This window comes from Pygocentrus nattereri, chromosome 14 (assembly GCF_015220715.1).
Source record: "Pygocentrus nattereri isolate fPygNat1 chromosome 14, fPygNat1.pri, whole genome shotgun sequence".
Lineage (NCBI taxonomy): Eukaryota > Metazoa > Chordata > Actinopteri > Characiformes > Serrasalmidae > Pygocentrus > Pygocentrus nattereri.
The window spans coordinates 24,141,244-24,157,866 of record NC_051224.1 but is presented as its reverse complement, the minus strand read 5'-3'; the positions used below and the strand labels follow the sequence as shown (position 1 = coordinate 24,157,866).

General features: G+C 38.9%; 1 protein-coding gene across 1 annotated transcript in view; it reads left to right on the top strand.

Annotated features, from left to right (window-relative positions):
* The first annotated feature begins 2,934 nt into the window (after positions 1–2,934).
* The window catches only part of nbr1b (NBR1 autophagy cargo receptor b), a 33,310-nt gene continuing 19,621 nt past the window's right edge, over positions 2,935–16,623 (top strand). The window contains exons 1-9 of the mRNA XM_017715456.2: positions 2,935–3,191; positions 5,347–5,409; positions 5,548–5,566; positions 5,669–5,691; positions 7,571–7,789; positions 9,837–9,914; positions 10,012–10,208; positions 12,491–12,616; positions 14,677–14,880. Coding sequence (XP_017570945.1) covers positions 3,090–3,191; positions 5,347–5,409; positions 5,548–5,566; positions 5,669–5,691; positions 7,571–7,789; positions 9,837–9,914; positions 10,012–10,208; positions 12,491–12,616; positions 14,677–14,880 — 1,031 coding nt within the window. The 5' untranslated portion in view covers positions 2,935–3,089. The remainder of the gene's footprint in view (positions 3,192–5,346; positions 5,410–5,547; positions 5,567–5,668; positions 5,692–7,570; positions 7,790–9,836; positions 9,915–10,011; positions 10,209–12,490; positions 12,617–14,676; positions 14,881–16,623) is intronic.

Here is a 16,623-nt window from a genome sequence, read left to right as displayed (position 1 = left end):
AAATTCAAACAAGAAGTTGACTTCAGCTTTGTGACTTTAGTGTTTGTCAGTTTCTTGTTGCAGATTAATCGTATCAGGAAACCAGCTGGAGTGATTATAAACACTAATAAGTCCATTCGTCTCCAAATTATCAATGTTCATCTTAAATCTCTCTCTGTGCTGTTTCGTTAGCTACCAGCTAGGCGAGACTGTTGTCTGTGTTGCTATGGTGACTAGCAGTCTGCACTGATCTTCAGGGTTAAAGGGTGACTTAGCAGTTCTACATTAACTCCAGTGTTTAAGATCATTTACCGTTAAACTGAGTTGAACGATCAGCAGAGCTTTATTTTACTGTAAAGGAGAATTATTTTATTTTTACCTACAAATCTGATTCTGCTGTGGAGCCACAACAGGACTGTAAAAGAGCCGCATGCAGCTCTAGAGCCACACGTTGCTGACCTTTGTTATAGCTGATATACTATAAAGTTAGAGCAATTTTTTACCATTATAAAGGCTTTACTGTCTATTTATTTGGGTATATATATATATATATATAACATAAGATAAGATAAGATAAGATAAGATATGATAATCCTTTATTAGTCCCACAGCGGGGAAATTCACAATGTATATATATATATATATATATTTAACCTCCTTAGCAACACCTCTTTGTGTAGATTGTCTACTTCTTGTCCGACTACAAGCCAAAACAAATTTCCCAATGTTGAGCCCATAAAAACATATCATTAACTTTAAGCCTTTTTTTCTTTTTAATCCTCTTTTTTTATCTGTTTTCATTTCTGTAGGGGCCAGAATTGAACCGTAACTGATAACCATAAAGAAATGTGTATATACTTAGTGACTGACTGAAGATCAGTGTTTTAAGGTGTGGGCTAATGTTTTGAATTAAAATGTAAAATGAGAAGATTTATGAACTGAAATTTATTTTATTTGTATTAAATGCCAAACAGGAACAAAACCTTTTATCTCCAAAATGATCATTTTATTACTTTTAATGTAAGTCAATGGAACCAGAATTTTTCTCAAGTCATTTTGGGCTGTTTCTTTTGATCCCTTCTTCATGAAATTTACACACAATATCAGGGCCAACAAACATTTTCAAATGATGACAAAAGCTGAAAAATGACAAAAACTGAGATAAACCAGTTGCTTTTTCCACTCACTTAAGCATTTTAGACAACATAAAGGTACAGTAATAACCCAGAGTTATTATGGGGCCCCCTGGTGGCCACAGGTCCCTAAGCAGCTGCTAGTGTCTCTTATTAGGTAGAGCTGATGACTATCCCAAATATTTGATCAGTTCTGCTATGATAATACCAGCCCTGCTGTTTATCTGAAGTGGCAGCTCAGAGCTGTGAAGTCTCGTTCATTTTTGTAGCTCACAGTAAGTCATGCTTTACTCTAAACCACATCGACATTGACCTTAATGAAGACCCAGAAACAGTATAGTCGGCTGGGGGAAGTTTTGGGGATGTACTTTTGCACAAGTGATTTGGGTGACTATCGAATTCTTGGTTTTATGAATAACATTGGACTTGTAGCTTGTAGCTTCAGGTTTAAACTTAAGAAACAAACAATGGGCTCCAGAAATGTGTCTAGTCATCTACTCAGTCTGGGCTGAGTGGACAACTGGGTGAATCTGATTTGAGCTGAATTATGATTGTAAGCTGGATTCAGATACTGCTGGTAAGCCAATTAGCTCATTTAAAACAAAGAGCCTTAAGCTCTCCAGTTCTGTAGATCTATACACTGTGGACATCACCAGAGTGTGAACTTTGAGGAGGGGCACAGGCCTCAGGCGGTAATTTGGGGCACAGTTGAAGTCGCAGAACTGAAGCCGGCCTACAGCTTGCTTTTCCCACCCTCTGCAGGTGAGAAGGTGGAATTACATGCTGCACAGTCGTGAAAACACTAACAAATGTATTTTGTTGGTGGTTTGTGGAATGTCACAACTCTGGATTTTTCCAGATGAAAAGTTCGTATTTGTACCTTTTCATAATGCATGTGTGTGTGTGTGTGTGTGTGTGTGTGTGTGTGTATATATATATATATATATATATATATATATATATATATATATATACATACAGTATCTCACAAAAGTGAGTACACCCCTCACAATTTTGCAAAGCTTGTATAGCTGTATATATTTATCGTTCTGTGAAAATAACTCAACACACAGCCATTAATATCTAAATAGCTGACACAGATGTCACATAGACGAGTGAAAACTTTGGAAATATAGTGTATATACATGTAAATATATATATATATATATATATATATATATATATACACACACACACACACACACTCACCGGCCATTTTATTATTCAATTCAATTGTTCAGTTGCTTGTTAACATAAATAGCTTATCAGCCAATCACATGGCCGCAACTCAATGTATTTAGGCATGTAGAGGTGGTCAAGACAACTTGCTGAAGTGCAGACCGAGCATCAGAATGGGGAAGAAAGGTGATTTAAGTGACTGAACATGGCGTGGCTGTTGGTGCCAGACGGGCTGGTCTGAGTATTTCAGAAACTGCTGATCTACTGGGATTTTCATGCACAACCATCTCTAGGATTTACAGCGAACGGTCCAAAAGAGAGAAAATATCCTGTGAGCGGTCGATTGTGTGGACGAAAATGCCTTGTTGATGTGAGAGGTCAGAGGAGAATGGGCAGACTGGAACGAGATGATAGAAAGGCGACAGTAACTCAAATAACCAACCAAAATTTCTGAGGAATGTTTCCAACACCTTGTTGAAAGTGTGCCACGAAGAATTAAAGCAGCATCTATCTATCTATCTAAAACACTCCAGAGTTGTGACATAACATATACACAATATAAAGAATTGATCAACATTGAATCGATCGATAAAACTCGGTATGATTGCCCAGCCCCGCTGACGCCCGACCCACTTCCTCTTGCGTCCCGCGGTGGGCGTGGCCACACCGCTGATGTAAACACAGACACACGGATCAGATTAGCCCCGGCTAAACACCGTAAGGCCGCACCGTCGAGGATTCCTTTACAAACCGTGCTAAACCATCTATGCAGCGTTTAACTAACAGTGTGTAACAGCCATGGATTTCTATATCAACCTGAAGGTGAATTTCAGAGGGAACACGAAGAGTTTTCTGCTGTCCGGCTCGGAGACGAAGAGCTGGGAGACGGTGGAGGCCACGGTGAGCTCAGCATCGACACCAGAGGCTTTATTCAGCATGACGTTCACATTAGACGGTGTCGGAGAGGTGTAGGGATGGGTACGATAGAAATGACACCCTACACGACGTACAAAAGCCTGTTTTATCGGTTACAACCCGGGCCTGCTCGCCTCCAACCCAGTTAGCCTTTATTCGGCATCGTTGGGCGACCATTTTAGCCATTATTTTAGCATTTTGGGGACCAGAGAGGGAACATGCTTTGTTTTCTGTCCGCTTGTATTAAACCTAAATATATTATACATTTAATAATACGTGAGGCTGAAAATGGCTTCTTATTCGCCAGCTTCTTTTTTTGTCATTTTTCCCGTTCCTCCTTAAATGGTGCAGCAGTTACATTCTGTAACTGCTGCACCATTTAAGGTGGAACGGAAAATTCGAACAAGAGGCTTACCTCAGCTTTGTCAATATTATTGGCCTAAAGCCACTTATCCACATATTCCACTCTTCTGCCGTGGTTTTCATATTCAATTCATAATCAATGCATCATTTTCACTATGGCTCATGTTTTTTCTTATTGTTTAGTATCTAAACTGAGTTTTTAAGTAGGTAACCTATGTGGGCTGTAGGTTCTGTCACATTACTGGCTATAACTCTACCTCCTTGTGATCAGCAGTGCCGGCCTGTGTAGGCTCGGCCACAGTTGGCATTGTTATACTGTACTGAGATACAGTGTCTGTCCAAAAATACCCACACAGCCCTTCTAATTAGTTAATTCAGCCATTTTAAGGTGTGTTCGCTGTTCACAGCTTGTTTAAGCTCCATAGAAAAGTATTCACCTTTAGAATGGGATGCTCTGGAGCAGCCGCGCATGAGCCCAAGGTCACCATGCCCAATGCCAAGTGTGGGCTAGAGGGGTATAAAGCCCCCAGTATTCGGGCACTGTAAACACTAAAGCTTCAGTGGAGCTGTCTCTGGAGTGATTGAATTTAAATGTCTTCGGAATGAGTTGGAGTGATCCAGAACTGACCATCCAACATCAGTACCTGACCTCACTAATGCTCAATCAAATCCTCACAGCAGTTTTCCATTATCTGGTGTAAAGCCTTACCAGAACAGTAGAGGCTGGTACTGTAACAAAGCCTTCATTTAAGGAATTGTTTACTTTGCGAGAAATAATCATTGACCACCTTTTACCTGAACCCGTGATCTACTAGCAGACGCTGTAATTCATTGTTTTTATGACATAGTCTGTCCAGAGACCAGAACGAAGGACTTTGTTGACCTTGTGCTTTGTTCAGTTTTATCAACCTCTGAGATATAAAGTGTTGAGGCTTCTGCCAAACAATTGTGCAGTTGTGTTTGTGCCTTAAGCAGACCTAAAGCAGAAAATAGCAAGAATTTACTTCTGAAGTCGTGCGTCATTCTGTAATTAGTGTCACGCCCAATGTTAGGAACTTCAAGTCTAAGCTGGTTTCGACTGAGGGGGAAAAAAAACGAGTGGCGTTTTTGAAAATCATTGATCTCATACCTGTTGGTAACCAAAAATGCGAGGGTTTATGTGAAAATATAGGATAGAAAAGTTACATATAAATAAGTGTTTATGGTTTGTCTGCATTCGGCGGGTAGAGTTAGTAGAGCGGAGCGCCACTGCTGTCACGTTAAAAGTCCAGTGTAATTCTGCTGTTTATATAAGGTAAATTAATTTAGCTGAACTATAAAAATGTTCTCTGTTCTGTTTATTATCAGTTAGTAATAAACTCACCTGATCAAAAGCAAATGAAACCAAGTGATGTAATATGTAGGCTTTATTTACAGCCTAAAATAAATGGGTAAATCTTGAATTTACATGAAAAAGAAATTTAGAAGATCAGTTAATGGAAGAGCAATAGTATTCTATGGACAAATGGAGGGAAATGAGCAAATGAAATAGGTAAACAACAAACCTATGTTTAAAAACAGGGATACATGTGAAAAACATAGTTGACATTAGAAATTAGCGCTTATAATATATATATATATTTGGCGAAAATGCTGATCTTAGATATGGCCCTGCTGTCTTTGCTTGAATAAGATGTAAAAATGGGTGGGACAACATTCACAGAGGTCAGCTCAAGGCCTGTTTTGCAGTGTCATGGTAGTTTAAGCTCGTTTTCATTTATACTCTTCCTCCTCACAGGTGAAGAGGTCTTTCGGCTTATGCAATCTCCAGCTGACATACTTTGATGAGGAAAATGAAGAGGTGCGTGTGCCAACAAAATTAATTCTGTAGAAAAGACTATTTATGGAAATATCATAACCAGGAAGCAGGAGCTGAAATGCTGTGTGATGTGCTGTTGTTGTGAACTCACTGATCTCTTCCTTTCATTTTCTCTTTTAGGTTTCAATCAACAGCCAGTGTGAGTACTGGGTCTCTTTCTGTGTCAGAAGCATAAACTGATTTATCTTTTATTTTTGTACAGTTTCTTATTGCCAACCAATTCTTTTTCTTTACTTTTCAGTGGAGTATGAAGAGGCTCTGAAGGTAAATAAAGCAGGATTTGGCCTTTTGTCGCCGCATTCTGTTTATTTCACCTCTGTATATTTATTGTGATGCATTCATGTGAATACGATTCCACTAATCTATATATTATATAAATTGTATATAAAATATATACCCAATCTCTATTTTTATTCAACTATGATGATACGAAAAGTTTGCAATATTTTTAACCTAAATAAATCTGTCAGGGTATTTTCAAATGTGAAAAAACCTTTAGTTCTCCTTATTCATACATATGGTCAAGTCCAATCATAAAATGCTACGCACTGTAGGAGTGCATGTAAATTTGAGTGTAATATGCTGGTTTTGTGGTTAACTAACCAATATCATCTATAATACTGTAATAAATATTAGAATAAAACCAGAATGTAACAGTAATACTAGTAATTTGTGCTAATGGCAGTCTAATACAACTTATCATGCATTCACATGTAAACAAATGCTGCAACTACTCCATGTTGTATACGAAGACGTATTACACTGTGCATTCATTTTATACCAATGACTCCACCCACAAAATAAAAAATACAAAACACAGCTCGTGCAGAAACTTCTCATACAGTGCAAAAATATAACGTTTATATATGTTCTTGTAGGAAATTATTCAAACCACACGATCACACACACATTGTTCTACCGTCTTTAAAAAACGAAAATGTTTTGCTCTTTCACATCTTAGTCTTCCCAATTGTCTCAATTTTAACGATATAAAGTTTGGTCAGTCGGTGGCTCATGAGCCACTGAATGCTGTTGTTTTATTGGCTCCCTACGAAAACAGGTCCATGAATTAGGGTGTGCTTAATGTAAATTGTATGTAAATGAGGTGCTGGCAGGCTGACGCTTGATTTCATGCACTGAAGCTTATTCATCATGTGTTCAAATCTCTGCTTGTTTTCAGGAATCAGAATCTGACTTTGTTATATATATATATATATATATATATATATATATATATATATATATATATATATATATATATATATATATAAAATTAAATGCAGTAAAATCTGTCCTCTTTTTTATACAGCTTGCATAAGTCAGGTTCATTGTTTTAATTGTTTACATTCTACTGTTGTGTAACAAGCCAGGATGACAGTGGAAATTTAGCCAGATGATTAGCATCTGCAATATTTATAAATGATATTATGATTCAGTTATGAAGTACTTACATTAAATTCCATGAATAATACTTTTAAATTGTTTACATGTTTGATTTAAGCTTAAGTTACAATTATTGTACAAAGCGGATGCTTAAATAAAGGTGTATATGTATGTACTTACATAATATTTATAAGAGCACTGAAGAACAGTCCGTATATGCATATGGAAGCTGTGAAAACAGCCCATTTTGAATGAACTTTTTTTTGTTATGGAAAGCAAGTTATAAGCAGTGTTTCAGTCAGAACTGCTTTTTGAACAGCCAATCAGAACAGAGCTTATTTACATATGAATTCAAAAGACACAGTAACATGACAGCCTGTTTTATTTCATATTTTCTCCTTATGATCATTTTAAAATGCATTATGAATAGTGCAAAAAAAACACACCAACATTATAAGGGGACCTTCAGGAAAAAGAAAAAATACATGGTAATGTAGGATACAGGCTCTTTATGCACCATCAGGTAATAGGTTTGCCTTGTTGCCTAATAAAAGCAATAGGGACTATAAAATAAATTATGTGCCACATTAAAGAATGACAGAATGCTAATTTGTGTAATAGAGAAGCTAATTTAAATGATTATATTCAGCATTATCAAGGTTATGGCATAAATAGTTCATTCAGTCACATTCCTGTGCTGAGTGGAAGTCAAATCACTGAGAGCTGATAAAAGTCCCTGGTCTTTGTGTCTTGCCTATAGAGTGCAGCCCGACAGGGGAACAGGCTGCAGATGAATGTTTATGAGACCCGCGGCACCACGGGCAGAGTGCCTGGCCCGGCACCAGCCCTGAGTTTGGCTCAGGTGAAGACGGGCACCATCCCAGAACCCAAGAAAGGCTTCCGGCCTCCGCAGCACTGCCCGGCTCTGGCGCAGGTGGTGAGCCGAAAGGTCCAGGCTGCTGTGCCTGAAGAGGGTTTAGTAAGAATCACTAATCTTCTGTTTTCACAACACCACAGACACTGATGGCTGGCACTTCCTTGAACTCTGTCTCTAGTTACACAGAGTTGAGAACTGCTGCTCGTGTTTTAGCCATAAATGTACCAACACTGAAAAAACAAAACAGAATAAATGTTAACTATGCATGTCTAAAGGAAACAGTAAATTGAATAAATGGATGAAATAAATCAAATAGGTAGATTATTTTATTTCCACACATGTCTATGGTACTGTTTTTGCTAGTAGTGGCATCATGATCTTTTGGCTTGAATGCAAAACAAGCCAAGGTACAGCTGGTACTGAAATGTGATTGCAGTGTTTTCCAGATTCCTGCAGTGTCTGATGCGAGTGTATGGGATGCATGTTTTAGCGGGTGGCATGAGAAGTTCAACACAGCTGTAGTTGGCTTCTTATTCAGATCTCCTGTTCCACCTTAATTGGCTGGGCGATTAAACAGTGATGATTATCACAATATAACGTTCTCCATTCTCACACTTCAACATTCTAGCGACAGTCCTGGTGGCATTATCTACTGCAAGGAAAATGAATTTTTCGACATGTTTGGGGGGGCGAGTAAAATGAGTCTTCAGCAACATCTGAAACGTGGAGTTATACCTTCCCTGTTTGAGTGGAGCGACTGGCGATCTGTTCTCCTGTGACTAATTGTGAGTGACGAGATCAGTGGAGTAACTATACTGTCCTACAGTGAACTGACCTCTTTCTGTACATCCTAACAACCTTTAACAGCGTTATATCACATCTGCACCTCTCAACTAAAGCGCTGTTAGAACGCTCTGTCATATTTTAGTATTCTTGCATTTCCAAACAAAGAAAGTGAAAGAAAGAAGTGGGTTCATGTGAATTACAGCCCTGATTTAAAGAAAAGTAAACCAAGGAAGCTGTGAAGTATTGGAAAGCGGGAGAGCGCTGTCTTTCCAAGCTCATCGCTCACACAGCACGGCGAACTGATGATACTGTAGATCAAACAAGACACAAAAGCCCCCATTTCATTTAAACATACCTAAAAGGAGGACCCTCTTTGTCTGCTGTTGATATATTTCAGTTCACCCCTCAAAGTACTACGATAGAATAGAGAAAGGCAGTCATCGCTAGCTGGCGTCTGAATACTGTGATATGCTCTGACATGAATGTGGCAGGACTGATGGCAGTAAGGCGGTGTGATCCGTCACTGACGTGCTGAGCCAGATAAAGTTAAGTGTTAAATATAAAGAAGTTGTTGAGAAACTAAACAGTTTAGCACCGTTTTTGGCCACTTGTTCAGCATTTGTAACAGGATAGCCGTGCCAGACAGCTAATAGGTCGTCACCAGACAGCTAAAATAATCTTTCCTTTCTTAAATGATGACTATTACAGAAACCGCGACCATGCATTTCTAGTTGATAAAAACAGCTAATCAGAAACTTTCTCCCGCTCTCTCATGACCGATTTGTGAAATCTTCCACTGTTTGGTGAGTGTTTGTCGTGTTCTGACCATAAAGGATAGTTTAAAACAGCAGGTAACCATTTCGGAGCAAAAATCAGCCGTCAAACTTGAAAGAAATTATGATTTGACGTTTATCACGATATGTATCAATATCGAGCGATACAAATTTTGTTTATTGTGATAACATTTTTGACCATATCGCTCAGCTCTAACCTTAAATGGTGCAGCAGTTACATTCAGCACACAAATTCTGAAGTGTATAAATTCTGAAGTGTATAAAAATACCCTGTATTTTTTGCCACACTTATGCAGTATAGTTTTTGCTGCAGTATAATGCAGTACAGCTCTGTTGACTTTTTTAAGTGCATTTTAATTGCACAAAAATAATTAATTGCATTCATTTTAACAGATGCAATGCAGTGTTTGTCCATATGTGCTGAAAACACAAGATCGGAGCAGCTATGGATGATGGCTTGTGTTCAGTTTTTTTAATGAATATTTCAAGCATTTTTGCAATTTCACACTGTAACAAAACTGCGGCATCATGTTTTTTTTCTCATGCAAATATGTAATTTTGTTTTTAAGGTGACCCTTAATGAGCTTAAAGGTGGTAAAGTTGAGGATAAGACACCTCCAGCCTGGTTTACGTCTTATATGGAAAAGGTAAACCTGAGGTTTTTCCAAAAAGTCGTGTTATGTGGTTAAAATTAGGTCTAATTTCACTGAGTCTCTGCATCTCTGTGTGTGATAACCTCTTCAGTTTAAGGACCAGGTAGTTCGAGAAGCAGTGGAGAAGATCTGCAGGGAGTTTTCTGGTCAGTGCTGTATCCATAAGCCTGTTGGAGCGGAGGCCCAAGTTCCTGAGGTTTCGTCCTCCACGCTGCCTGGAGCTCCTAGCTCAGCACCAGCCTGCAGCAGCTGCCGTGGACAGACTGCAGGTGGAGGATACCAGTGCAGGTGAGACAGTGGTTAAAAGCTTTCCACTGATGGACCTGGCTGTTATAAATAAACATGGACAGAATTCAGGGATCAGGATGGCTGCTACCACTGTTTTAATCTGCTTGGTCTACTTTACTTGGAGCGACACAGAGAAACTTGTTCATGTATTTGTTACAAGTAGAGTTGATCACTGTAATGATCTTCGTACTGGACTTCCAAATAAAACTATACATCCCTCACAACTCTTACAAAACACAGCAGCATCCTAACAGAAACAACACAGAGAGATCAGATGAGTGCCACTTTAAAAGGGCTGCACTGGCTGCCTGTATCATTAAGGATAGATTTTAAAGTTCTGCTACTAGTTTTTAAGGCTGTAAATGACCTTAAATCACCGCTTACATCACAGATTGTCTATCTGTTTATGATCTTAGATCTGCAGATACTGACCTTCTACAAACACCTTCAGTACAATACAGAAAATGTGGAGAGACTTGTTCTTATGGGCAGTTGTGGGCTGGAGGTTAGGGAACCAGCCCTGTGAGCGGAAGGTCACCGGCTTGATTCCCTGAGCCGATAGTCTATGAATGAAGTGCCCTTGAGCAAGACACCTAACCCCTAATCACTCCCCGGGCGATGCGGATAGTCCCACTGCTCTGGGCAAGTGTGCTCACAGCCCCCTAGTGTGTGTGTGTTCACTAGTATGTTTGTGGTGTTTCATTGCACGGTTGGGTTAAATGCAGAGGTGAAATTTCCCCGTTGTGGGACTAATAAGGGTCCTTTAATCACTTAAAATTCTGTTATTTTGTTCTGTTATCTTCTAGCTCAGTTCAGCTTTTATTAGACAGTGCAACTCAGAGCTCACTATTAAGAAACATTTAAAAACGCATGTTTTTAACTTGGTGTTTAATTAAAATGGTGTCTCGTGGTTTTTATCTTTTTAATTTAATCTTTGTCATTTTCTTTTCTGACTTGCATTGCATTATTAATAACATATTAACTAAATGTAGGTTGATCTTGTTCTTGTAGGCACACAAAAACATGCATGTGCAAACAAAGTATGTACATGTAAATAACTCTGAACAACTATTGTAAATAACTTTCCAATGTCCACAAAATGGCCACAGGTAGTTCCTTTCATAAGCAGTTCCCAAAGCTGATGGCTCACACCTTTAAAAAAAGAATGTGTTCCCTCCTCTTGATTGGTCTCTCTCTTTGAGCTGGAGAAACTTACCAAAAGGAAATAACCAAGCGAAAGCTGATCCAGCAAGCATAACAGAGCCATCAAACAAGCTCATAGTGTTAATTTGTTCATTTGATCCAAGTACAAACCAGCCATGTCGGCGTTCACTGAATGCAGATCCAGCGTCAAAGTGAAAAAGAACCTTTTTAAGGCATCTCTTTATATAAAAGCTGGATAAAGCCTTTAGTGAGCGGACTTAGTGGGGTCTACAACATCACCTGTGTATGTAGAGCCTGTGTCACTTGTTTCTCCTCGCTTCTCTTGCTGTTGTGTTTAATTTTGCCTGAGTGGTGGAGAAGCTGGTGGTGGAGTGTTGGACTGAGGGATATCAGGATATTAGGGCCATGCCCAGACAGTTCTCAGATAGGCCTGATGGGTGTTTTAAAACTCTTTTAACTCTCCTCAGAACCTTGGAGCAGGGGCCTTTAAAATTCATTGAGGTTCAGTTAAGGAAAATTTCCTAAAGCAGAGTTCTGGAACATCATCATGTCTAACTTGCATCATGATTCACTTCTGTATACTGTTTACTGAAGTAGCCTAGTAGGAATATCAACATCTTATACAGTCAACAACTGAATGTCAAATCAAATAAAGAACAATTCAGTAATATTTCAACGGCTTTTATGGTCAGTTTTCTCTTTTTAGACCACGTCGTGTGAAATAACTTCCCTCTGACTCACTTTCTTCTCTGACTACTGTTTCTCGCCTCGTCCCTCCCCTGTGTGTGCATCACTTACTCGAATCTCGGTGCTCATCGTAGTGCACAGATCTGATTGGCTGAGTAGCGTCATGTGTGATATTTACAACACATGCGATTAGTCTGTGAGTTTCCTGGGCCGTTAAGGCTAGAAATGTTACAGTGATTCAAATAGGACCACCCTAAGGTCCAGGTCTGCATAGGACAGTGTCTGGATCTGGATTCCATCCACGGTCTGTCTGTTAGTGACCTCTGCCTTAGAGGATTTTTAATGTAACAGTTAATTTTGGTAACGTACAAGAGTTTAAAATATTTTACCTTTAAAAATGTCTGTTTTTGTTTGTTTGTTTTCTTTCACAGTGTCTGTACATCCTGCACTCTGTGTGAGCCTTGTAGCTTCTCTCATGACCCCAGTCACAACCTGGTGAGGGCCAGAACCCCCCTCTCCATCCCCGAACATGGCTCCCCAGCTCCAGACCACAGCAGGTCGACTCCTATTTCTTAACGTGATCTCTCTGCACTGTTTTTCTCTGTCCTTGTTTATATGTAACTGCACACAACTGATTTACTCTACTTACCTCAATCACACAGCCAACATTTATTATGCCTTATGTAGGGTGTCAACAGGGTAATCAATTCAGTCAGCAGCTTGGGGAAGGCATTTCTGTAGACTAGGGGTCTCAAATTACTGAGGTAGCTTCATACGGCCCGTCACATACATTATTTAATTTTCGTATTTGTGTGGCTAAAGGGTTTGCGTCTGATGACTGCTGTGGCTGGTTATCCAACATAAGGGCTCTGAAATCAAGTCACACTGATGATTACAATGTGAAAAGTGAGCTGCATACAGGAGGAAGCCAAACGAAAACCTGACACAGCATAAACACCAGGGCTGTGTATCAGCAAGAATCTGTTAATATGATACAAATACTATGATTCAGTATATTGTGAAGCACTGTGATTAGTGCAGTTTTTCAAATCTGATTTTAGGAAAACTGTCATAGTATTAAAAAAAACCTTCCACCATATGCATAAAATCTGAGTAAAAGAAAATGTTTTATGCTGTCAGAATAGTGGGATCTGTACTTGCACTTACTCCAGTAACTGTAACATCTAGCATCAGCATACTTTTTGTGTGATCTGAACAAAGGATGTAATATTTGTCTACATTAGTAAAAAATAAAAGTTTGTTTTAGCTCCTTTTATACCTTGGACACTGCAACATTAGTGATGTGTTGTCGGGAGGGTATGACATAACAAGCCTCCATTATATTCAGTAGCTAACTACTTAAAACCATAGGTAGGACATTTTGATAGCTTAGTTCTCACAAGGCTGAATCTGATTTAGGGTATCAGAGTTTCCTTCTTATGCTTTTAATGCTGGTGACATTTTCTGACAAGGAGACTTAGACGTAGCTTTCTGTTTTGAAAATTTCAGCTTCTTTGAAATTTCAAATTCTTCCATTCCACCTTAAACAGTACAGCAGTTATTATTACAAAGCTGCACCATTTAAGGTGGAACAGGAAAATTTCTAACAAGAAGCTGGAGAATAGGAAGCTAAGCTAAGTCTCCTTGTCAGAAAAGGTGACCAGCATTAAAAGCATAAGTAGGATATTTCAATACCCTAAATCAGCTTGTCAGAGGGTGAGGTACTCAGAGAGGTAACAGTACTCGTCAGCTAGGTTTGCTAACTCATACCATTTCCTTTACTAAACGCTTGAAGAACGTTCATCCATCCTTCTGTCAGAAAAATGACTTGAATGTGCACAATAGGTTAAGAAGTTCTTCCTTGTACAAAACTGTCACCTCACTTGCACTTGAAAGCAGTGTTACTATGTACCGCATATATTTTGGTGTTAACAAAAAAAAAAATCCTGTAAAATTCCCTCATAAGTGCAGGAAAGTGTGACCACAATTCTGAAATGAACCACTTGAGGCATACTTGTAGGGAGGTCTTACAGTGTGGTGCTGGGCGTCTGCAGGTGAATACTTCTGGCTTGTTGAGGTGGAAGAGTCTAATGGCTGAAAATGGATTACAACACTACCATCTAGCGGTCAGGGGTTGAAACACAGCACAAAATAAATCACAAATCTTTGTATGTAAGCTGTTAAGTAAAAATCGGTGCTGTGCTTTTAAACTCAAATCACAACACATCATATCGCGATACTCGAGTGTATCAGTATTTTCTTAAACTCCTAATAAACACTGCACACTGAATGGTCATGACTGTGATTTAGTTACACTTATTACTTCTAGATTTAGAACAACCGTTAGTTAATCTTCCTTCATAGATTCATGACATTCATGGAATTATCAAGCAAATAAACTGAGAACACAGAATGAACTGCTTGTTTTGACAGTATTACTCACACTCATTGGGAATGTGAGTGCTATCATCATAAGAGTTCCATAAAAAGCTTCTACTGCTTTACTAAGAAAAATAATAAATATCGGACTAAATTGAAAAGCTCCAATAAGCCAATTTCTCAGAGTTTCTTTAGGGTACAAAATGAAAAAATAACAGACTCGAGTCCGTATGTTTAGGTTCTACAGGCGGGGGGACCGGAGTTTTCGGAAGGCGGAGAAACAGCGCTTGAAGGCAGAGAAGCGTCAGCTAAAGGCGGAGGTGAAGGAGATCAGGAAGCAGCTGAGGATGGAGCGGAGGGGGTTGCAGTGGGGATCAGCTGGAGACGGTAGCTCCTCTCCAGTTCTGCTGCAGCCTCGAGCCACACAGGCCAACAGCCCAGAGTACGCAAGGCTTCCAGTGCATTGTCTGTTAACACGGGCATCCAGTCTTATCAGCAAGCAGGCCAGTGTGGCTGCGGGCTTTCATCCCAGTCAAGCAGGAGCACACCTGAATAAATATCTTGGAATACCTTTTTTTTTTTTTTCTCTCTTCACTTTTTTAAAACAAGATGTGATATAGTGTATAAACACTTCAAAGTGTATCATTTTCTCATCAGCCTGTATGGGTGATATTTAGAAACTAAGCTGGGAAAAACAGCCTCTTTTGAATGACTTGTTTTCGTGATATTCCATTTACAGTCGTATACAAAATTAAAATTGCATGTCTAAAAAAATCTTATCAACGTATTGTTACTTAGAAAATCAGCAAAAGATTATTTGAACAAACGTTTGCACACGACTGTACATATGTACACCCAGCAGCATTTCGGTTCTGCCAATTTACTCTTAAGGTGGAACGTTTCAGCCTGGACTGCCTTTTTTTTTTAATAAATGAGACACAGTCCAGGACAGCCAATTGGACAAGAGATCATTTACCTATATTAGTCTTAATGGCACAGTAACAATAACAATCTCCTTAATCCTACGAGAGGTTGAATAATGCTCCTGTATGAATGCATGATGCCTGTCTGTATTCCATAAAATTACACAGACATCATTAGAACAAATAAAACAAATGAATGTGGGAAATGGGCACTTTAATTGGTTGCTATTGGCCAAATTTGCTTAAGTTGGGATGAAGACATGTAACCACACCAGCCTGCAGATAAGATCCCCAGATAAGGCCCTGGTTTAAAACTTTTGAGCAAATTGTACTACTTTGGACCAGAGACACATGTACATTAGGCAAGAGCTTTTGGAATGAATCACATCAAGCAAACATGCTAAGATAGCTTAATAGAAATAGAAGCTAATAGCTACAAATTAGCCCTACTTACATTGTGCTAACTGGTGACTAGTCACTTTCATTCAGTATTAGCGACATTAGCTTTTTTGTTTAATTAATTCAATTTCCTTGATTTATTTTTTTCAAAGAGTTTGTTATGGTTTCAAACTCACTTCCTAGTCCATACAGTCCATATGGAGAAACAAAGCTGCAAAAACAGCCGGCTGAGAATGATAGATTTTTTTTTTCTGATGTCATGAGAATCAATGCATTGACGAATCTGACATTGACAAAGTAGACTAAATGCTTATTTAATCTACTTTGGTTTAGCCCTGCCCACTCACGCTGGAGTCCTAAAGCAGGGATCGGCAACCAAAATGTTAAGAAGAGCCATTTTGTCCTTTCAACAAAAAGCTAACCACCTTGGGAGCCACAACGTTTAATGTCCATTTTACCATGTGGTTTGGCTGTAAATGTGTCTCAGTATGTGCTGATGTACTAGCACAGACTAAAAATATAATAAACAAAAACGCAACCTTCTGCTTTAAGCTTTAGCTCAGCTATATCTGCTTCTCTCACATCTCCAGTAGGAAACTTATCAACAAAAGTAGAACAGTTTGTTGTAAAATGTCTCTCAACCTTTGACTTTTACAATGCTAAAATTTTGAATTTTCCATTTCCACCCTAAATGGTAGCTGAGACACCCGAATATAACTGCCTCGCCATTTAAGGTGTAACTGGGAGATTCGAACAAGAAGCTGGCGAATGACAAACTGACTTCATCTTTGTGACGTTTTAGTGTTTGTCAGTTTCTCTTTGCAGATTAAACATATCAGGAAACCAGCTGGAGTGATTATAAA